At 41.2% G+C, this 23,046-nt stretch overlaps 1 protein-coding gene across 10 annotated transcripts in view; it reads left to right on the forward strand.

The window, feature by feature from the left end:
* BCAS1 (brain enriched myelin associated protein 1) overlaps positions 1-23,046 on the forward strand; it is a 102,036-nt gene that overhangs the window by 32,270 nt on the left and 46,720 nt on the right. For all 10 annotated transcript variants that reach the window (XM_057703976.1, XM_057703977.1, XM_057703982.1 and 7 more), the window contains one exon: positions 4,193-4,764. In XM_057703976.1, coding sequence (XP_057559959.1) covers positions 4,193-4,764 — 572 coding nt within the window. The remainder of the gene's footprint in view (positions 1-4,192; positions 4,765-23,046) is intronic.

Raw genomic sequence — 23,046 nt, forward strand, 5'->3', positions numbered from 1 at the left:
TGTTACATACAGCATTTACTATAATGCCTGGCATCTGGGAATCATTCAGTGAATATTACCTATTGTGTTTACAGCTGTACCAAGTGAAAATGTAGCTTTGGCACATGAGAAAACAAAACAAAACAAAAGATAACCCTTACTCAGAAGTTCTGAATAGTGTAACACAAACCTTGTGTGTGTATGTATGTGTATGTCTTAAATATGTAATAGAACTCTGATGAAGCACTTTGGTTTAACTAAGAATACTCAGTGCTTGGAAAAAGCATTGAAACTTCTCTGGCCCAGGTTCTTAGATTTCTGAAGATAAATTAATTCATGTCATCACTGTTTTAAAAAGTCCTTCCAGAGCACCCAAGTTTATAGGTTAAACCATTGGAATAATTCCTTTCCTTATGCTTCTATTTAGGAAATTAAATAGTAATTGTAATAATAATATATAAATATAACAGAAACAACTAATATTTATTAAATATCCAGCAACATACCCGCCGATGTTAAGTACCATGTAGGAAGTAGTTCATTTAATCCTCACAGTCACCCTTTGAAGAAGGCACTTATTTTCTTGTTTATTTTATAAGAAAATCGTGGCACAGAGATATAAAGTAACTTGTCCAGGTCACATATTTATTATTTTAGAGTTAAACCCAAGTCCCTCTGATTCACAATCTAAGTACTTAACAATTGCACTAAGAGGCCATTAGAAGTAAGCTTAAGCTCTCCATCACGTCTAGATGAAATGACTTTCATAACACACACACACGTATACACACACACACACACACACACACTACAAAATATCTTTTCTGCACTAGAGAGATCAAAATTTTCAACTCTTCTAAATATTTGAGAGCTACCATTTGCATTCTACTTGATTTCTTTTTATCTTCCTTAAACTCTTACACATTTTTTTTTTCGTGGAAAGTAAAACCTCTTTGGTATGTTATCTGTTTGTCAGCTTTATGAGAACAATTTTTATTGAAACTAGATTCCAGATGGGCTTCTCCCAAGATTTTTTATAGGAATGGAAAACTTAGTTCTGGTCATCTAGAAGGAAGTTTTAATTTTTTCCATAACAATGTGAGGAAGGCATGTAAATTATCCCCATATTTGCAAGACTATAAAACCTGGAACTCCAAACGGGTTTTCTTGCTACTCATTCACACAGATTGGAGGTGTGTGTGTGTGTGTGTGTGTGTAAGTTGTTTCAGAACATAATTTATTTGTTTTTAATGCTTATCTAAGGTCTCAAGTGACTGTAATCTCTTTCCCCACGTGGATTTTTTTCCTTTACTTTTACAAGGAAAACAAAGTGCTGGTGGGTATTTTTTTGCATCTGTCCAGTTTCTTAGAACTCACTTTCTCCCATTTCATTTTCTTTCCCCTCCTTCATCCCATATTAAATGCCTCCAGACATATTTGAAGAGCCTGGAGACAACCTCTCAAGGAGATGATTGATTGCTATTAATTAACAAGTGAAATGGGAACTGACCAATTCCCTGAAATTCTAAGTCACTGAGTATGTACTTAATTTAAAGTGGCATAAGTGGGAAAAAAAAAAAAAGATTTGCTGGCTATGTAATGGTAAAGCAGCTTCAGGGATGGCTGGATCCAGGTGTCCAAATGCTACCATGGATCTCTTGGCTCTGCTTTTCATGTTGGTTCTTAGGCAAGCACTCCCAAATGAGATAGCCAAGGCCACCAGCTCCAGCTCTACCCCCTACTGGTTTGCCAACCCAAACACAAAGATTTGTAACTGTTCTAGTAGTTTCCGCAAAAATCACAAGGTTTATTTTTATTAGTCTAGCTTAGGTCATGTGCCCACCTAGGAGGTGAGCATTTTAGCAAGGGAAATAGAGTTTCCAGGCAATAGACTTGGATACACACTCACCCAAGCCTGGGGGGAAAAGCTTCATGGAAATGGGTTGTCCTATCTAAGAAGTCCTAGTTCTTACAAGTTATCAAAACACTTTACCCATTCTCTGATATCAAGGGTTATGGTTTGCATCTGCTATAACTCTTCATGCATTGAAGTCTAGTCTAGATATCTGGATGGAAGGAACAGATCCTTTATTGAAGCCATATATTGGCACTTCTTAAAAAGTCTGTCCATGGGAAGATCTTTTTTCAAAGACTTTTCTCTGACTGTAACACTCTTACTTACCACTAGCTCCTTTGGTTCCCAGCCAGAGGGTAAAGGAAGAGAGGCAAACAACTAAAAGAGATCAGTTGGTGTTCTTGGCATTTTGAAAAGCCCTTCCTTGTTTTGAATCCTAGTCTCTCCCTTTTTTGTCAACTGTTTCCTCTTCTCCTGGCATGGAGCATCCCCACAACTCATTTGTATTCACTCTGACACTTCAGCTGCCTGGCTTGCTTACTTGCCATCCAGACACATCCATCCATCACTTCCTAATTCCCACTCTTCCCCTGCCTCTTCCCTTCTGAGTGTAATATTTACCACAATTATTAATTCCAGGACCACAGAAAAATGGTTAAGAAGAGCTAGAGGATATATCCAATGTTCATAAAGTGTGGTTTCCCTGAGGTCCGAGTTTATGAGGAACCCCTAATGCTTGTCACTGGTCTTCTGTACCATTTCTTCTCTGCTCCTCAAAGCTTAAAGAGGAGACCGCCACTCTGCACAGGAATCCAGTGTGTGCTCTCTCTCTCTCTCTCCCCTGCCCTGGGCCTTTCCTCTGTGTTCTTGACTTTAGACACTGTGAGATACTAGAGTTTGGCAGAAATAACTGCTAACGGATGTGTGTATTTCTCACTATGTATGAGCAATATGAGAAGACCTAAAGAAACCTTGGTTTTCTTCTTTCTCTTTCTATCTTCCTGCAAACAGATTTTAAAAAGTGGTTGACTACAAACTACACAATCACAGAGTATTCATCAATTATTAAACCCCTACTATGGAAAAGGCAGGATTCCTGATCCTTTGCATGAGTTTTCTCCTTTAAACATCACCGCCACCCTGCAAGGGAGCTTCTACTTTTCCCATTTTACGTATGAGAAAATCCAGAGATTTTTGGTGACTTGCCCAAGGTCACACAGCTTATCACTAGAGAATCTTGATCTTTAACTGTGATTTCCAATTTGTAGTGTATCTTTTTTCCTGACTATTGTACTGCTTTATAAAAGGGCCCTACAAAAGGAGGCAGTTCAATTAGGTCAATGCAGAGTTCAAAACAGAAGTGGATGAATTCTGGAAACAGCGCCCCTCCCTGAAGAAGACAAAACCTGCACCTACAGTCTTGCCCGGGTATGGCTATGCTCTGCCTCCAAGAGCCTGAGGTCTAATCTGCCTTTTTTGTGTAGACATCTGCATTTCCAGGCTTCAAAATGGAAACTTTCTGGAATATAAGAGAGAGGGAGCATGAACTTTGGAGTCAGATTTCTGCCCATGAGCAGACGCTGCTTGCTGGGCAGCCGTGGGAAGATGGATCCACCTCTCTGGCTGTCAGTTTTCTCACTCGTGAATTATGATGATAACTAATGTTCATGGCATTTGTTGAGCACTTACTATATTCCAGGCACTGTTCCATGTACTTTAAGAATATTAACTTATGGAACCTTCATAACAAAATTACGGGGTAGGTTCTAGTATTTGCCTCAATGTATCAGAAAATTGAGGCGCAGAAAAGTTAAATAACTCAGATTCAAATAGACAGTCTCGCTCAGTGGTTCCCAAGTGTGAGCTTTGGCAACATCCAGAGACATTTCTGGTTGTCACAGCTGGGGGGTGCTATGGGCACCTGGTGGGTAGAGGCCAGGGATGCTGCCATACACCCTACAAGGTGGACCCCAGAACACAGGATGAAACCGCCCCACGTGGCGCCAAGTCCCGAGGCTGGGAAACTTGTTCTCCTAACCCCGTGACTGCTGTCCTGCCTGCCAGGTGCAAGCATGATAACCTGCCGCTCACGGGAGTCCCGTGGAGTTAAAGGAAGGTAGCTAATGAGTCCTGAGCACAGCACCTGGCGTGTGCTTTCCAATAACGTGGCTTTCCTCATCCCTAACCGTCCGTTCCTCTCTCCCCAGAAGAGCAGGGTCAGAAGACACCTCGACAGCTGACTTCTGCTCCGCAGAGGGGCCCGGGCGCAGCAGAGTCCCCCACACGTGGGGAGTCCATTAGCAGTTCTTGAATTTCCTCGCTGGGCTGAATGACCGCTGTTTCTGTTTGTGTTTACAGTCGATTTGGAAATAAGTGTCCAGGAGGAGAATGTGGCCACTTCTTCCCTCAGGACAATGGAGATAAGCGCTACTGCGGATGCCAACGGAAAGAATCTTGGGAAGGAGGCCAAAGCCCGGGCACCAGCTGCTAAATCTCGTTTTTTCTTGACACTCTCTCGGCCTGTACCAGGACGTACCGCAGACCAAGCCACGGATTCATCCACTGCATCAGTGAAGCTTGATGTCAGCTCCGATAAAGCTCTAGGGAACAAAGACCCGAGTGAGCCCATGGCACTTCCGGTGGCAGCTGCGCCCGGGCGCGACCCAGATAAAACCCCCGGGCCGACCCCGGCCCAACCCGAGGGCCTCTCTGCCACTTGGGGACCAGAGCCTCGTCCACCTGAGTCCGGGGGAGAAGCCCCCTCTAAGCCCAAGGACGCCGGCTTCTTTGACAGACTGTTCAAACTGGACAAGGGTCGGGACAAGGCCCCCGTGGACCGCCAGCGGGAAGCCGAGAGCGCGGAGCATCCCCACCCCGCCGCCGAAAGTCCTGGATTCGCCACGCAGTCGGACGATGTCCCTGCAGAGAGGGTAAGGCAATCCGTTTTGTTCTTAATGCAAGCTCGGGGGCGGGGGGGGGGAGACACCCACGGGGCAAGACGACGGCACGTGTGTTGCTCTGCCACCACCAAGGGGTCCTGACACGGTATCAGGCCGTGGACTCCTCTAGAACAAACGGCACATTGTAGCGCGGTGCCTGCCCGTGTTTCTGCGGGCAGAAACATCTGTTGGAAGAACCATAACAGCTGTGGCATCTGTTTTATGTAAAAGAAAAGAGGAGGTGAGTTACATACAGATGAATCCGTCCTTCCATTTATCAAAGGCAGAGGTGGACAGGCTGCATTTATGATCAATGGAGTCTGGAAGGAAAGGCATTAGCAGAATGAAAACGGTTCCTAAAAGACTTAAATACCTGCCCGCCTCAGTAGATGGTTTCATATACAGTATGTTTATGGGCTTTTGTGGGAATGCATTTCATTTCTTACTTTTAATAGCCTGGACTGATCTTTAACTATCTTTTGCACTAAAGTGTGCGTTTAAATAAAGAGCTTTTACAGCTCTAGGCAGACTCTTTTATGTACAAATTATTTTCCGACAAGCTGAAGTAATACCTTTGTAAAAATGAGATTTTTTTTTTTTTAAAGGAGGCGTCTGAACTGGTTGCTTTCTTTCCTGGGCAAAGAAAGGCAAGTTCTTTTGATCTTAAAAAGAGCATTTGCTTTTAAACTTGAGAGTTTGTTTGCATTGAGGAGGGAGAAAAGAACTCCTTGAATGAAGAAAGATACTTGTGTTTTAAGGCCCTTATTCCCTTAGTTAATGGATTTTTAAACTACAGTATTTTTCAAAATTTGGGAATAAAGTGCCTCTGGTTGAGATTAGACCCAGGAAAAAATTAGATGGGCTGTTTTTTATTACATGGTCGTGTATCGTGGCTGTCAATGTATTTGTCTTAATGACAGCTAGCTTCCCTGCCAAGTTGCTAATAATAACACTGGCTGTCATTTATTTAGCATTTACAATGTGCCAGGCTCTGTTCTAAGCAGAGTCCAGATATTATTTTCCTTCAGGAAAATGAGTATCACATTAATCTGACATTTCAATGCATCCAGGGTGGTGTTAAGAATTATATTGTAAATATTAGACACCAGCTGAAAATTCTGGATAGTTAGAATTGGGGAAAAGATAATTTAGGCTCATGCTCTCAGCAGTCTTGTCGTCTCTGTAAATTTTTACTCCAAGAACTGATTTTTAAATTCTCTTTCAAAAGTTAGAAAAATTTGCCCTTTAAATGCCCCCTTCGCCAAGTGCAGCAGTTCAGGAGCCAACTGGATAGCTTTCTATTTAATCCAAAGTGAGTCTTCAATTGTGTGCTGGCATCAAATCTTTACTGAGGGTGACACTGCCAGGCACAGGTGAGGTGTGGCCACCCTGTCCTCGTGGACAGGACAGGGTCCCTGTCCCCAGGGACTTTGTGGTCTAGCGAGAGAAGAGGTACAAAAAAGTCACAGTTATGATGCAAGGTGCCCAGTGCTCTGGTGGGGGAGGCCAAGTGTTGGAGGGGATGTCCAGACACAAGGAGAATTCGCCTAGCTGGCCCAGGGAACCTTCCATCAAATGTGTAAACCTGGAACCTGAAAGATCCTTATCTTGGATCTGTAATCTGATGATCAATATTCATGAATATTTGAGAAACTATTTACTACTTTACTTTGAGTGGGGAAGCTCTTGTTGCCTTCTTGTTATTGGTCATGGGCTCCCAAGGCCATTCTGAGATTTTGAATAGTCACATGTTTCATTTCCATGGGCATCCAAAGTTAGCCCATTGCCTGAGTTAGGAAAAGACTGAGTTATTTATGGGAAGAGAATGAAGGACTGAGCTTTACCCATCTTGGAACAGGTATCTGGTGATGCATCCAAATCCCCATCCTAATTAAATAAACCAGTTTGGCCTCTGATAAGCTACCCTTGAAAGTATCTAACCTTAAAAGCTTAATGCGATCGATCCATTCCTATCCTAGAAAAGGGCAGACAGTTTTAGAAGTGTGCTTTATCAACTCAGTTTTTTTTTAATTGAACGCTCTTTGGGACAGCCCCTCAATAGGAGTGGAGTGAGTTCCAAAATGAGATTTGGTTCAGAAGATGGGGTCTGTGTTGGGAATATGGCAGGTATTTAATTTGAAGTTTCAGTAACCTCTCAGAAGATCTAAAAATTGTCACTGATCTTCCTTTTGGAATATATGAATTTGTTTCCTTAGATTTACCCATGAACATTTGCATCTATGTTTGTTCCACTACAAATTTCCATTTTTGGTTGGTTGTATCATTGGAATTTGAAATATGGAGTGCTCACTCTGCCCTACGTGCTTATAAAACATGGAAAAGTTATGAAATAGCCACTCCTCTTCCAGTGTGTAAACTTGTGGATATTCAAATACATATATCCGCAGAGATTTTTAACAACAACAACAACAACAACAACAAAACAGTCTTCTGATTGTTAAGATTTCCGAACAGTTGTTAAGATCTGATCCCTGGCTGCAGTCTGTATGGGGGGGTGGGGGGAGGTGGGGTTCAACTGTCCTGGAAGTTTGATGAGAGAATCCAGGCCTCAGAAAGTAACGGGAATAAAACTTCTCAATCAATGGCTTTCTTGGTGGGAGTAGCACATTATGCATCAGTGGCCATCAATGTATTGATTCAGAATTCTTAGGGTAAATTATGCCTTGGGCTTGGCCCTGTCAGCTGTCTCTCCGCTTCCACCCACACAAACCCTGCCCCCCAGTTTCACTGCATGTCTCTTACTGGATTGGAATTCCAACCACAAACCCACAGAACTGTGAATTGGGAGAAAGATGCCACCATTTCATTCTGGGGGAAACACACAAATCTTCTGTGTTTTCAGAACGACAATCTTATTTTTGTGCCTTATAAAACTACATTCAGAGCAGAGCATCATTAAAACAAGGCCAGAATTCATGAACAAATGAAGCATTTACGACATAGGCCAAAGAAAAGATAAATTATATGCCTGAAAGGTTTCACTGAGCTGTGACTCACACTAACCAACGTGTTGGCAAGGATGAGTTTTGTTTTTTTGTTTTTAATTTTTCTCTCCCCCCAACAATTGAACCAGAACTATAAGATACACATTTAAGAGATTCATCCCTCTCAAAATTGACCACATCATGAAAACCTGACCTTTATAGGTTAAAAAAAAAAAAAAAACACACACACACTAAATTTCTGTTGTCATTGGTAATTCCAGAAGTGTCTTTGTGTTGTGGGGAGCGGGAGGTGCTTTACGTGTTGCCAAGCACAGATTCAGGGGATTTAAACAAGAATATTCCTTTTCTTTTAAAAGTTTAATTAAATTCTGCAATTTTTATTTAAATGCTAACCTTGTGCAAGGCACTTAAAAGATAAATCACAGTCCTAGACCTTCAAAGATCATATGATCTAGTAAGAGACACATTTTTAAGGGAGGTTGTGATAAGTGCATTGATCCTCAAGTTGATGCAGGCTACAGATACTAAGAAAAATACTCAGTGTTTTGCTTCCTCCTCTCCTTTTCTCTCTTGAACAACTCCATTCAGGATTTTGTCCTCCATAAAAACTGCTCTCATCAAAGCTGCCATGATGTCACACCTCCCCCCACCTCTTACCTCAGCTGCCAAACTGGATACATCTCCATCCTTATCCTACCCGACTTGTAGGCCACATCTACACAGGTCATATGTTGGCCATTTTGACCAGATAAATTTAAGGGGATAGGGGAAAATACAGTGAGAGAAGCAGACTGAGGAACGCTCGTAGAGAGCCTTGAATGTCAGACTGAGAAACTGGGGCTTGTGGGCATGGGCATTTAAATTCTGTTATTTCTAAAATAATTTTACAACTCCTGCATCTTTTTTTTTTCACCCAAATTAGGACTTATGCCTTTGGTTATGTAGCTTTCAAATTAGATTCAATTGTGCTATCTCTGCCAAGTGAAGTACAAGGTGTGTTTTTTATTTCATTCTGTTTACCTCTGGCCACAAGGCCATGACATTTAAACAGGTAAAGAGAACAAGCCACCCAAAAGTCTTTGTCAGTAAAGAGGGAAAACCCATCTTTAATTATGCAAGTTATGAAGTAAGCAAGCTTTTCAGCTGTAGCACTATAATTTTTATGAACTTTATAAATTAGCACTAAGAAACATTTGCTATGAAACGTTTATAGTAGCAGAGGTGACGTGCAAGTGTTAAGAGCTGGATTGACATGGGAATGAGTTCAGATTCGACCACTTACTAGCCGTGTGGTAGAGTCAAATAAAAGCAATTGCCCCAGTTTTTAATGATTGGTTATTCCTCGCCGGTGTAGTAAGCATTTGGCACACCTTTTCTGCTTTGATTCTTACAACAACACAACAAGGTAGATATTTTTATTGCCATTAAGCAAATGAGGAAGTCGGGGCTCAGAGAAGTTGCTCAAGGCCACACAGCTAAATTAGCGACAGAGTTGGAATCAGGATCAGGCAGTGACCAAAGCCTGTTACACTGAGTCACTTCAAACTGTGTGTTTTCATCCACAAGAGGAGGATACGGCCTGCCTTAGAGGCCGTTGGAAGGACAGAAGATGACACAGGAAGCCAGTAGTAATGGTGCTAAATGAAACAGCGTATTTTCTAAATTGCCAGAAACTTAGAAATAAAGAATTGTGAAATACAGCAAATAGGGTCTTCCCGCATCTTGGAGTTTGGATAGTATATCACCTCGGGTGCCTTTGGCTGCAAGTAAAAGAAACAAACAAACTGTTCAATCAATAGTGGCTTAGTGGGGACTTCCCTGGTGGCGCAGAGGTTAAGAATCCACCTGCCAATGCAGGGAACACGGGTTCAAGCCCTGGTCCAGGAAGATCCCACATGCCACAGCACAACTAAGCCCGTGCACCACAACTACTGAGCCCACATGCCACACCTAGTGAAGCCCAAGTGCCTAGAGCCCATGCTCTGCAACAAGAGAAGCCACCGCACTGAGAAGACCGTGCACCACAAGGAAGAGTAGCCCCTGCTTGCTGCAACTAGAGAAAGCCCAAACGCAGCAACAAAGACCCAACACAGCCAAAAATAAACAAACAAACATGTGGATGGCTCTAAAAAAAATAGTGGATTAGTTAATGAGGGAAATGTACTGTTTCTTCTGCATGATAAGAATTTGAGAAGTGGGGTGTTTAGTCTGGTTCAGCATCTTCACAGCTCCAGAATGCATCAGTCTCCAGTGCCCTCCGTGTTTTGGCTTGGTTCACAGCCTTGGTCCCTTGTGGTTTTTCTTTTTCTTTTGTTTTCTGGGTGGTTTTTTTTTTTTTTTTTGTGGTATAGTTGATGTACAATATAAGTTTCGGGTGTACAAGATAGTGATTCACAATTTTTAAAGGTTACACTCCATTTATAGTTACTGTAAGATATTTGCTTTGTGGTTTTAAGAAGGTTGCCATAGTTCCAAGCAGTGTATAGAGTCACAATGTCTGATAAAATGAAATAGGAGTTTCCTAAAATTTACTCACTGGTGAAACTGAGTCACATGTCTGGATGGAGGTACAAGGGGGCGCGTTGGAGAGGTTCTTCAATACAAAGCAGGCCCTGCCAGCAAAGAAGATATGTCACAGGTAGAAACCAGATATATTATTTTGTATCCAACTTTATGTTAGAAAATCATTACGTGGGTGGAGTTAGTAAGGCTACTACCGTATCTCCCTATGGTAATTTATTTAAGTAAACTTATCACTGTAGCTCTTTAACTTGACTATGACCCACAGTAAGAAACAGATTTTACATCTTGACCTGATATGTATGCATATACATGAGACAAAGAATTCACAAAATAGTACTATTCTTACAGCATGTAACATGGGCTGGTATTTTCTATTCTTTCTAGTCTATTTCATTTGTGGTTTTTAACACTGGTTTGGACCCACTAAATTATGTTCCAATCCACTCATAGTCACAATCTGAAGTTTGAAAACTCCTTTCTGCCATAATCACCCTTTTCATATAGAGAGGCAGTGATCTTGAGGAACATGACTGTTTCTTATGCAACTGGGCATCCCCAGTGCACCCTGCCTGGCACACCTTGGCAGCCACTCATGTTCGTTAGGTGAACCTGACAAAGATAAAGATGGTACCCATCATGTTGCAGTTTTTCAAAGAATGTTAGAATATATTATTGCAATCTCATCAGCTCTGCCTAACACAACTTTAAATAACAATGATTTCAAAATACATGTATGCTATAGATGTTTCAGTTAAACTATGTAGGATCATGTATCTCTACCATTTATTTGGTATTTTTCATTCAGTCTTTAACATGTTATGGTGTTAATCATCATGGTTGAATATCAAGTGAATTGTGTTTTGCGATGGATTTGCAAAATAAATTTTGAGTTTACTTTCCCTTTGGCATTATCCAGTCTGGTTCTCTCCTCCCAAGGTTTTAGGAACAGTCCTGATTTATTGAGTATTTACTCAATAAATGAATTATTTACTCAATAAATTCACAGAGAGGGGAAGTAACTTGCATAAGATAACATGGCTAGAAAGCAGCAGAGCTGGAATTTGTCACCTACACGCTTAGCCACTGTGCCTATGAATTCAAAAAGAGGGAACACTTAGAACCTTTGGAAACATCTTATATCTTTTTAAAATTCCTGAAGCTAGTGTTTCCCAAACCGATATTCTGTGGACTCATCAGTCCAATGAGATCAGCCTGGAAATAGGGCACCACCATCAAATAGTTTTGGAAAATAGTACTTGTTTTATACACCCTCCTGAAGATTCACAGTGGATGTCAGCCTACTAAAGGCTCTAAGAAGTCCTGTAGCAAGCATGCCTGCTTCGCTTTAACTGCTTCTCAGACTTAATTATCCTTAGAACAGGTGTATCTTCCAAGGAATAGTTCTTCTAGGAAATGCTGAGCTAGGCATGTAGACCAAAGTTGGAAAATGGGCTCTTTTAGGATGCATCAAGCTGCAGATGGGTTTTTATTTGACCTACACAGTGTTTTAAACAATATTTTAATTAATTGATAACATTTTGAAATTGATAAGTTGACAATAGTTTTAATTTATGAGATTTTAATAGAATTCCATATTTCAGGAATTTCTGAAAAATGGCACGTTTCATCCTATATTCCAAGGTGGGATGTGAGTTGTGACTGCCCCTCGAGATGGGGCATTCACTCGCCAGTTTACCCAAGTCCCCACCCTCCCCTATCGGTTCCCAGTAGTGCAGCATGTGAGTTGTCCTTCATTATAACACTTGCATTGTTATTTTCTTGTAGTAGAGTTGAGAATAAAGTAAAATATTTCCATCAGAGACCACTTTTCATCCTTCTTGGCTCGTAAGGCAATTTGAAGCAATTTAGGTGACCATCTGGCTAATAAACTGTAAAACCAGCCCGAGAGTCAATTCGTTAGCAGGTGTTGAACAGTAAATATGAGGCATCGATACTTTCTTTTATTCATTCAACGAACATCTGAGTGGTTTCTTTGTGCCAGGAATGATTTTAGGATGTATAGAATGATGTACCTCATGGGACTTTCGTTCTAATGGAAAGACCGACAATAAACATGAAAATAAATAAACAATTCCAGTGTATTAAAAGAGTTACACATGAAATAAACAGAGTTTTGAGATAGAAAGCAGAGGAGAGAAGAGACTGATAATTAGGATTGGTTAGAGGGTAGGATCAGGAAGGATTTGGTCTAATGTAAAAATTTAGGGAAAAGGATGTGACTTTTCTTTTTTCTGCTTAAGGCCAAATCATTCTTAGAAAATCTGCAACCTAATTTTGGCAGCACTTAAAACAGTTTTCTCACTACCGGGAAGTGTTTGTTAAACAGATGACAAACTTGTTCTAGGCTATGGGTTATTTGCTTTTGTATTTTGAAGTAGTTTTTTTCTTTTTTAGTGTTGAATATTTTTCCTTTAATAACTATAAAATGTCATTATCAGTCTGGGGGTTGTGCATGTTGGAAGTAATCATAGAACAGAAGAATCTACTGCAGATTTTTTTTGCCCAATGTGACCTGGGAATCACTCTACATCCATTCTTAGCCCACAGTAAATGTATTTTTCAATTTTATATCATACATAGTGGACTTTAGGTAAGAGTGTGCCAACTCACGTGTCCTTAGAAATATCCCCAAAGTCATTCCTGTTGCCAAAAAGGGAAGCAAGTAAAGAACATTGTATCGCTTAATCCTCTGCCCACATTTCACTTGCCATTGGAAATCACATTGACAAATTCACTCACCCCTCACGCGGAGGAGTGGCTGAGAGAGAAAATGGAAAACCCTTATTTATAGGAAGAAAGTGTGACTTGCTTTCTCTGATAGATTTCTTTCCACTCTCCACCTATGACTACAATGAACAACTGGTTTATTGAATCTTATAAATAGAACATCTCTGCATCAGTCAGGATCATGGGCTAATGAGGCTCTACTGTGTCAAGGTGCTATGGTACACTTCTGCTGCCAAGATAGAAGGTGAGTTTTTAATATCCTGAGGTTATGTCTACAGAGTATTAAAACAGGTGGCGATCTTATGATTTATAATAGAAAGCATCATACGGGATAATTGGTCCAACATGGCTTGATTCAATTCGTATAAGCAGCTAAAATGAACAAGGGTGCCTCTCTCCTCCCAGAAAGAGGAGGGGAAATGGGTAAGTGGAGCATTTTTAGATCTGTGTCATGCAGGTTCCCCCACTTAGAAAACATGCCAGAAGACAATGAAAATCTAGATTTCACGTTTCAATATTTGTATGTTCTTTTCATTGCCCTCTGAAGTGTTTGTTAATTTCTTAGCTACCTGCATTACTAGGACGTTTATTTCAACCGTGGCACCTCGGCAGAACACAATTTTAAAGTCTTAAGAAGATTGAAAGGACAATTTGACATCTAGGAATTTATTGAGAAAATGGGTGACGTTTTATCCCCAAGCTTTTTTTTTTTTTTTTTTTAAGTCCAGCATTGTCTGTAAGAGAAAAGTTGGGAAGATCTGAAAGATCTAATTGGAGAGTTCCTGAACTGATTCTGGTACACCCTTAGAGTGGACATCATAAACAAGGATGACAGAGAAATAGAATTATTGACACATTAAGACAGTTAGAGCACAATGTTAAATAGGAAAAGCGGGTTCTGGACTTTCCCGATGGTCCAGTGGTTAAGCCTCCACACTTCCACTACAGATGGCGTGGGTTCGACCCCTGGTTGGGAAAGTTCCGCATGTGGTGCAGCCAAAAAAAAAGGAAAGAAAGAGAAAAGAAAAGTGGGTTTCAAAATAGTATATACAGAGAAATCCCTTTTGGGTAAAAATCATGTTTGCCTTCCCTGCTCACACATACTAGTCCTCCCACCCGAAGAGGGGTGTGGAAAGGAAAATTGCAAATTGTTAGTAGTAGTTATTTTCTGTAATGGGATAATGGGTGCATTTTATAGTTTTACTTTTTGCTCATCTAGATTTTTCTCTTTTTTGAAATAGAGCAGTCTGCGGGAGGGAGGGGATATAGGGATGTGTGTGTAAATAAAGCTGATTCACTTTGGTGTACCTCAAAAGCTGGTACAAGAGTGTAAAGCAATTATATTCCAATAAAGAGGTAAAAATAAAAAGGAAGGAAGGAAGGAAGCAAGGAAGGAAGGAAGAAAGTGCAAGTGCAGAGTACTGCCTAAGTATAAAGGAAAATACTACAACGTAGGTAATTTCCTGATTCCCCCACTAGATAGCACTGTGAAGCTTGCAGCATCCTGAGTTGTATTAGAAACTGCAGTAGTAACAAGGTTTAACAAGAGGTTATTTTTACTTACAATAATTCCAGAACTGTGCCATCTAGAGCTTGCGTGGCAATTTCTTGTTCAGAAATAACACTGATTTGTAACACATCTAGCTAATGTGTATTTTGGAAAGAGAAGTTTTGTTGTAGATGGACAGTTTTCGAAGTCCCTTCATAACTGGTATTTCTTACAATTGTGCTACTTGAGTTCTTTCTGTATTTTTGCCATGGGCTTAAAAGATGTGAATGCATTATTATCCACTGATGTGAATTGGGCAGGAATAGTGGGAAAAACTAAAAATACAAAATTAGCTGTAGGGATAAACCTTCCTTCAGTGGTTGTGAGCTTTGTAGTAAAACAAAGTTTCAAGGAAAAAAAATCCCAAAGTGCTTCAGAAATGTTGAAGTTCCATTAAATATTATTGGTAGACTTTGGTCTTAGAGTTCCTTCCTGCTTGTTTAAGTAATTTGCTTTCCCTTCTAGGAATTGGAGGAAATTTCAGAATTAACCAAATCCCATTTTTCATCTCCAATCTGACAATGGGTGTATGCAGGTGATGTGCTCCCAGAAGAAGAAAAGTAGAGACTTGATGTTTGTCTGGAGAACATTGCTGCCAGGCAAATTGATGTCCTCTGTGCTGCTGGGGCAACCAAGTGGAAGAGGAGACATAGCTCTCCCTTTTATCCCAGACAGCATGTGGCTCGAATTTCTAACAGATGGAGAAGAGTGGAGTAAGGGTTTCTGTACTAGTCAATGTTTTTTAGACAAATTTTTCTGTGTTAAACTGTGCGTTAGACACTGATCCTTGGTACAAAGATTCAAAATGAGACCTGTGATGCAGAACCGATGGGAATATCTAGATGAGGTAGACGTTCCTCACACATAGTTCCAGACAAGACTTTTTTTTTTAAGCCCTGATCATCCTGCCTTCACTTATATTTTCACTTGGACAATACAGACCTTGCTTAGAGGAGGATGAAATCCATTTGACAATTTACAGTGGAAAGAAGGTGCCAGAAGTTCCATATGGGTTTTATTATAGGCAATCAAATTATGACAAGGCAGCACAATTTTTCAACATGACAAATTGTGATCACTTAACTAGCATTCCTATCTGTTTGCCCTTTGAAGCCAACAGAAAGGAAAAAAAAATATATAGGTCTCTTCTGTACAGATGAAAAACAAGGTGACACCATGGACACCTGTTCGCTTAAAAAGAAATTTCTAGAAATTTCCTGGAGAATGCCTGTGTTTCTGTCTAAAATTTCTGTTTGCTGATAATGATCTGCAGGCCTGATGAGAATAGCAAAGACGTATTTGTAGTTAAGGACAAAGATCCTACAAATAACCCAGTATTTAAGGCATAGGCCACAGACGCATGGCCTTGGGCTGGGTCATCTTCCCAACTGTGTTGAGTTTGGTCCTCTGGATGTTTTTTAAAATTTGGAATTAGTCGCCCACATTTTGTTTTCATTTTAATTTTTAATAGATGGTACATTCACATGGCTCAAGTAAGAAATTATAAAACGGTATGCTTGTCTACCAGTGCCACCTGCAGTAGATAATCACCGTTTGTATTTTTAAAGGAATCTTTTTTGAGCATATATAAGCAAAAGACAAGTATAAATTCACATTCCTTTTTTTTTAAGCAAATGGTAATATAATACACACTCTGTTCCATTCCATGCTTTTTTTCCAGTTAACACTACCTTCTATATCTGCAGCTTCCTCATTTGTAACACTTGCATAGTTTTCCGTTGAATGGATGTACCATGATTTATTTACCCAGGACATTATTAATGGCATTTGGCAGGTTTCCAAACATTTGCTATGACCTCACGGCAGTGAATAAGCTTGTGTACTTGGTAATTCACACTTATGTGAATTGAGGTTTAGAATCAACTCTTAGGAGTGGAATTGCTCGGTAAAATAATATATTCTTTTTCAGATTTTAGTTGATATTGCCGAGATTTCAGTCCTCCATCAGGACTAAAGTAATTTATACTTCAATCAGTAAAATATGAGGGTGACTTCTTCTCACCCCAGCCTCCCTACTGAATGTTTTCAAACATTTGGATTTTTTGACTTTCAGTCTTTCCTTTCACGACTTCTGGATTTTGAGTCAAAGCTACAAAAGCCCTCTCAATCCAAAATTATAAAAGTTTTTTTCCGTGTGTTCTCATATTTTTATCTATTTAGATTTTATCCTGGTATAGGGTTATGACACTAAGTTAAATGTTTTTCAGATGCATCCCCCCCAGTTGTCCCTACGTCTTTATTTAAAAGTCCTTCTTCATTTTGATAGATTTCAGGTGTCAGCTTTATCATATACTAAATTCCCATATGTCTTTGGTTAAAATGTGTTGTATGTGTAGGATAACAAAAATGGGGGAAATATACAGCAGGGAAGAGGAATAGAGACAAGGGAAATTAAAATAGGTAAACTCTTGGTAAGAAGCTGACATATGAGTAAACACCTGAAGGAAGGGAGATATGAGATAATGTAGATGGTGCTTAAAAGCTTTTTGCCTCAGAAATCATTTGGCCCTGGGGTCAAATCCTAGTTTCACTCTATGACCAAAGGCAAGTTATTCTTTTCATGCATCAATTTATTCATCAGTAAAAATGGAATTACAAATTGTACACACTTCATGGGACCATCATAAGAATTAAATGAGATCTTTTTAACTAGCTTGGCATTGGGCCTGACGTATAAAGGTTAGTCATTTTTATCATTATGGATATTTCTGCTTCTCATTCCACATTTCTCAAAGAAGTTATGGCTGCAGGGACTTCCTAGGTGGCACAGTGGTTAAGAATCTGCCTGCCAATGCAGGGGACATGGGTTCAATCCCTGCTCCAGGAAGATCCCACATGCCACAGAGCAACTAAGCCCGTGCGCCACAGCTGTTGAGCCCACATGCCGCAGCTACTGAAGCCCACACACCTAGAGCCCGTGCTCCACAACAAGAGAAGCCACCGAAATGAGGAGCCTGTGCAGCACAATGAAGAGTAGCCCCAACTCTCCACAACTAGAGAAAGCCTGTGTGCAGCAATGAAGACCCAATGTGGCCAGTAATTAATTAATTAGTTTAAAAATTATTAATTTTTTAATTAATTTAATTTTTAAAATTAAGTTTAATTAAATTTAATTTTAATTAATTTTTTACTTAAATTAAAGAATTAATTTTTTAATTAATTAATTTTTAAAAAGAAGTTATGGCTGCAAAATATCCCATCACAGGTCCATAGGTAAATTGCACGTGTTAATATCACATGACGCTTTATTTATCTGTCCCAGAATTGTGAGGACTTTCAAATGGTTCTTCATTCTTACTTTTTCAGCCCTCCCCTATAATGCTTTTATAAACTTTTTAATCTTGAAATTACTGTAGATTCACATGCAGTTGTAAAAAATAATACAAAGAAATTCCTTTGTCCAGCATCCTCCAATGGTAGCATCTTGTAAGATGGTAGTACAACATCACAAGCAGGATACTGACATGGACATGATCCAATGGAAAGCCTTTCCATCATGACACCACCTCATGTTGCCATTCTATAGGCACCTCCACTTCCCTCTCACCTCCACCCTTTCGTAACTTCTGACATCTGTTCTCTGTTTCCATAGCTAGGTCATTTCAGGAATGTTATATAAAGGCAGTTGTACACTATGTGCCCTTTTTAGACAGGCTCTTTTCCTTCAGTATAATCCTCTGGAGACCCATCCAGGTCATTGAGTATATCAATAGATATTGTTCCTTTCATTCCTTTTTTATTGCTGAGAAGTATCCCGTGCTATGGATGTACCACATTGTGTTTAAACATTCATTCATTGAAAACATGTGGTTGTTTCCAGGTTTTGACCATTACAATAAAGTTTTTATAAATGTTAATGTATAGGGTTTGATGTGACTATCAGTCTTAATTTCTCTGGAGAGAAAAAAAACCCAGAAATGTGATTTCTGGGTTATATTGGAGTCACTTATTTAGTTTTTTAAGAAATTGCTGGGACTTCCCTGGTGGCACAGTGGTTAAGAATCCGCCTGCCAATGCAGGAGACACGGGTTTGATCCCTGGTCCGGGATGATCCCACATGCCACAGAGCAACTAAGCCCGTGCACCACAACTACGAAGCCCATGTGCTACAACTACTGAAGCCTGCACACCTAGAGCCAGTGCTCTGCAACAAGAGAAGCCACCACAATGAGAAGCCCGTGCACCACAATGAAGAGTAGCCCCCACTTGCCACAATGAGAGGAAGCCTGAGTGCAGCAAGAAGACCCAATGCAGCCAAAATGAATTTAAAAAAAAAATTAAAAAAAAAAAGTTGCTAAACTTTTCCAGATGGGTTGTGCCCCCATCAGCAGAATATGAGTGAGCTGGTTGCTCTGCATCCTTGACAGCATTTGAAACTGTCACTGTGTTTTACTTTCCCCATTCTGAGGTGTGTGGTGACAGCTTATTGTGGGTTTACTTTGCATTTCCCTAATGGCTAATGAAACTGAACATCTTTCATGTGCTTATTTGCCAGCTATATCGTCTCTCCAATGAAATGTCTTTTCATGTCTTTGCCATTTTATAATTGGATTGCTTGAGTTTTTTCGTTTTTTAACTGTTGAGCTTTGAGAGTTCTTTATATATTCTAGATTATAGTCCTTTGTTGGATAAGTGGTTTGCAAATACTTTTTCCCCCTTTCTAGCATTTTTTTTTTCATTTTTAAAATGGGATCTTTCACGAAGCAAAATCTTTTAATTTGGATGGAGACTGTACCCTTTGACCAGCATCTCCCCATTTCCCCACCCCCCCAACCCCTGGCAACCACTTTTCCATTCTCTATTTCTATGAGTTCAGCTTTTTAAAATTCCACATGTAAGTGATATCATACAGTATTTGTCTTTCTCTGACATTTATCTTTTAGCATAATGCCCTCAAGGTCCATTCATGTTGTCACAAATGGCAGGATTGTTTTCTTTTTCATGGCTGAATAATATATATTATATAAAGTCTTCTTTACCCATTTATCTGTAGACAGACACACTTAGGTTGTTTCCAAATCTTGGCTATCGTGACTAAGGCTGCACTGAACATGGGAATGCAGGTATCTCTTCAAGATTCTGCTTTCATTTTCTTTCCCACGAGCTGGATCGTGGGGTCATATGGTAGCTCTATTTTTAATGTTTTGAACAATCTCCATACTGTTTTCCATAGTGGCTGCAGCAGTTTAGATTCCCACCAGCAGTGCACAAGGGTTCCCTGTTATCTCTTGTCTTTTTGATGATAGCCGTCCTGACAGGTGTGAGGTGATATCTCATTGTGGTTTTTATTTGCATTTCTGAGGTGTTTGGCTGGTGGAGAGCAGTTATTGTCTAAAAGCTTTCTGTCATGCTAGACTGGCCCCTTTGGTTTGAGCAGGTGTTTTGAGAGGATTTTTTTGGTCAGTACCCATCGGTGTTTCCAGGTCATTGGCTTCTCCAGCTCCAACTCCAGGATACTTGCAGCAAAAAGATAACCCAGGGGATTCACCATCGTGTTGCTGTGCAGGCGCCTAGCTGGTCTGCCTTCTCCTCTCCACCACTTGGAGTCCTTCTGTGTTTGTTTTCTATATAATGTCCAGGATTTTGCACTGTGTTTAATGGGAGGAATAAGGGAAAGTCTATATCCTCCTTCTTCCAGGAAGCAGAATCTCATCTTCTTTTTTAAAACTAGCCTAAGAAGAGAAATGTTTTTCCAAAAAAAGGGCTCAAGTTCAGTTTAAGAGACCACAAACTCTCACTTTGGAGGAACCCTGGGCCAACAAGCCAGCTCCCTGAATCGGGCCAGCAGGTCGCTCATCCCTGAGCTGCTGTCCACCTCTGGAGACATCCCTGCACCAGGGGAATCAGGGAAGCAGAGGACGACATCTTCAGAGATGCCTGGACAAGATGACACAGGGCTGAGCAGAAAGTTGGGGGGCTCCTCTATTCCCAGAGTGCTGTCGAACTGTGTCTCCTCCAGATGGAGTTCTCTAGCCTGGGTGAAGAAGTGAGAGTAGTTCTCTCCCTTGCTCAGAGGACTCCCTCCTGGCAGGTTTTCCCCGATGGCAGCTAGACCCATGGCACTGCCCAGTGATCTACCAATTCGTTTCCTCTTCAGTTGACGTCCCTGTCGTTCAGTTTGTCGCCAGGAAGTTCAATAATGCTCCCTGTGTGTCCGGCCCTGGGATCACAGAGAAGACTGAGTGCCCCTTGCTCCTGTAGGAAGCTCCCTGTCTGGGAGGTGGGTGTGACCAGACACAGATCCTTCCATTCACTGTGGTGAGCTCTGGGGATCCCAGAGGCTGAGAGACCAGCGTGGCTCAGAGCAGCTGGCCCAGCCTGGGGGTCAGCCCCCCCCCCCCCCCCACGGATGCCTCCCCACCTCCGTGCAAATTTCTTAGAGAACATCACTGACTCTCTGAAGCAGCAGCACCCTGGTCACCCTTCATCCCCTCGTCTTCCTCACTTTCTCCCTTGCAGTCTTCACCTCCTGAGTCATGGGTTACATTGATTGGTTTATCTCTACTTTTGTTTGATTCTGTTTTTCTCCCCTGCTAGGATTTCAGCTCCCTGTGTCTCGTTCACCACTGTATTCCCAGGGCCTCTGTCAGTGTGAGGCACTCAGTAGATATTTGATCAGCAGCTTGTATCCTAATGCTTCATGATGTCATAGGCAGATTCCAAACCTGGCAGTGGTTTAAAAGTCTGGCTCAGTCCAATTTAAAAACTTCAGTCTTACATACACACTACTACATATAAAATAGATAACTAGTAAGAACCTACTGTACAGCACAGGGAACGCTACTTAATACTCTGTAAATGGTCTCTATGGGAAAAGAATCCAAAAAAAGAGTGGATATATGTATCTGTATAACTGATTCACTTTGCTGTACACCTGAAACTAACACAACATTGTAAATCAACTATACTCCAATAAAAATTTTACAAAATAAAAATAAAAAATAAAAACTTCAGTCTCGTATCCATTTTAACATGCATCCCAGTTCCTTCTGTAACCAAGCTCTGGTGTGCCCATGGCCTGAGGTCCTTGCCGTCTGGAAGGAGTTGATTTGCTCTTTTATTTCTTCTCCTCCTCCCTCAGGTGTGCAAGGTCAGGGAGGAGGAACTGAGGGAGAAGAGCTCTGTCTTTTGGCCTTGCTGGTGTCACTGTCCTCTCCTGACCGTCCGTATCTTTTCTGTCACAGGCACCCAAATGAGGTCTGGCTCTGGTCATCCGCGGGGCCTTCTGCACCTCAAAGTTCCCGAGTAGAACTCCCCACCACTTCTGCTATTGGGGCTCTTTGCCCTGCACGCCACCCCCATGATGGGGTACAGCAAGGCTCTGCTGGCCCAGAAACCCTCCACCTAGAAAGCACCTACTTTCCAAGCTGCCACTCAGCAGATTGAGAGGATGCTCAGTGTGACTCACAGTGGTCTTTCTCTAACCACCTTGCCTTTCATAACCTACCCCTTAAGCCCTTGCCACCCGCATCCCCACCCCATCCTTCTCTACATTTTTTCATGCCCTTTCCTCTGTCTGAAACTCCTCACCACCCCATCCCTCCCTGACCTCTATGTGTCGACCTGTAGCTCAGGCTCCAGGGCCAAGGGCAGATGCTGCCTCATCTTCAAACCTTCCTCGTCCCTCTAGTTCAGCTGTCCTCAACCTTGATGCATACTGGAATCTCCCAGGGCTCTAAAAATATTGATGCCTGAGTCTCACCTCCAGGCATTCCGATCAAATTGGTCCAGGTGGCATCTGAGAATTCATACTGGTTTAAAACGCTGCCCAGGGCTCAGTGGGCTAGTGGAATTCTATCTTTTTATCCAAGCACTTATCATCTTTTACTGGCCTTTATCCACTGTGGGACTGTAAGCGCCTCGAGAGAGGAACATGTGTGATTCATTTTTGTTAATCTCACCAGGCTCAGGACAAGGCTCAGTACCTTAAAAGGTAGTGATAATAGTAATAGCATTTCCTGAATGTTTGCTATATGCTGCACACTATGCTAAGTCCTTTAGATGAATTATCTCATTTACACCCCGGCAACTCTAAGAGGTAGGTGCTCCTGATTATCCTTTTACAAGTGAGCAAACCCAGATGTCAGGGAACACACCCAGGATCACACTGGTGTGAGCGATGGAGCAGAGAGTGGAGTCTGGGCGGGCTGGCTTCAGAGCCGGTGTTGATATCGTGTTGCCTCTGTGCAGTGTGGACATAGTCAGAATTCCACCACCAAGTTATTGCATGAAGGTGAGCATGTGAGTGGTTGGAAATAAATAACGGTTTCCCGGGCAGCAGCTCCATCAGGCCTGGTGGGGCACTTCTCCGTTAGAGTTAGTCCTGGTACCACTTTCACAGTGGCTCGTCTACCAAACCCCTGTTTGATGATTTATGTAATCTTTTTAATTTAACATTTTATCTGAAATTTTTCTACGCAACTTCTTCCAAGCAAAAATATCCATTGTACCAGAGAAATATCCTTC

The sequence above is a fragment of the Hippopotamus amphibius genome, chromosome 12, assembly GCF_030028045.1.
Source record: "Hippopotamus amphibius kiboko isolate mHipAmp2 chromosome 12, mHipAmp2.hap2, whole genome shotgun sequence".
In the NCBI taxonomy this organism is placed as follows: Eukaryota; Metazoa; Chordata; class Mammalia; order Artiodactyla; family Hippopotamidae; genus Hippopotamus; species Hippopotamus amphibius.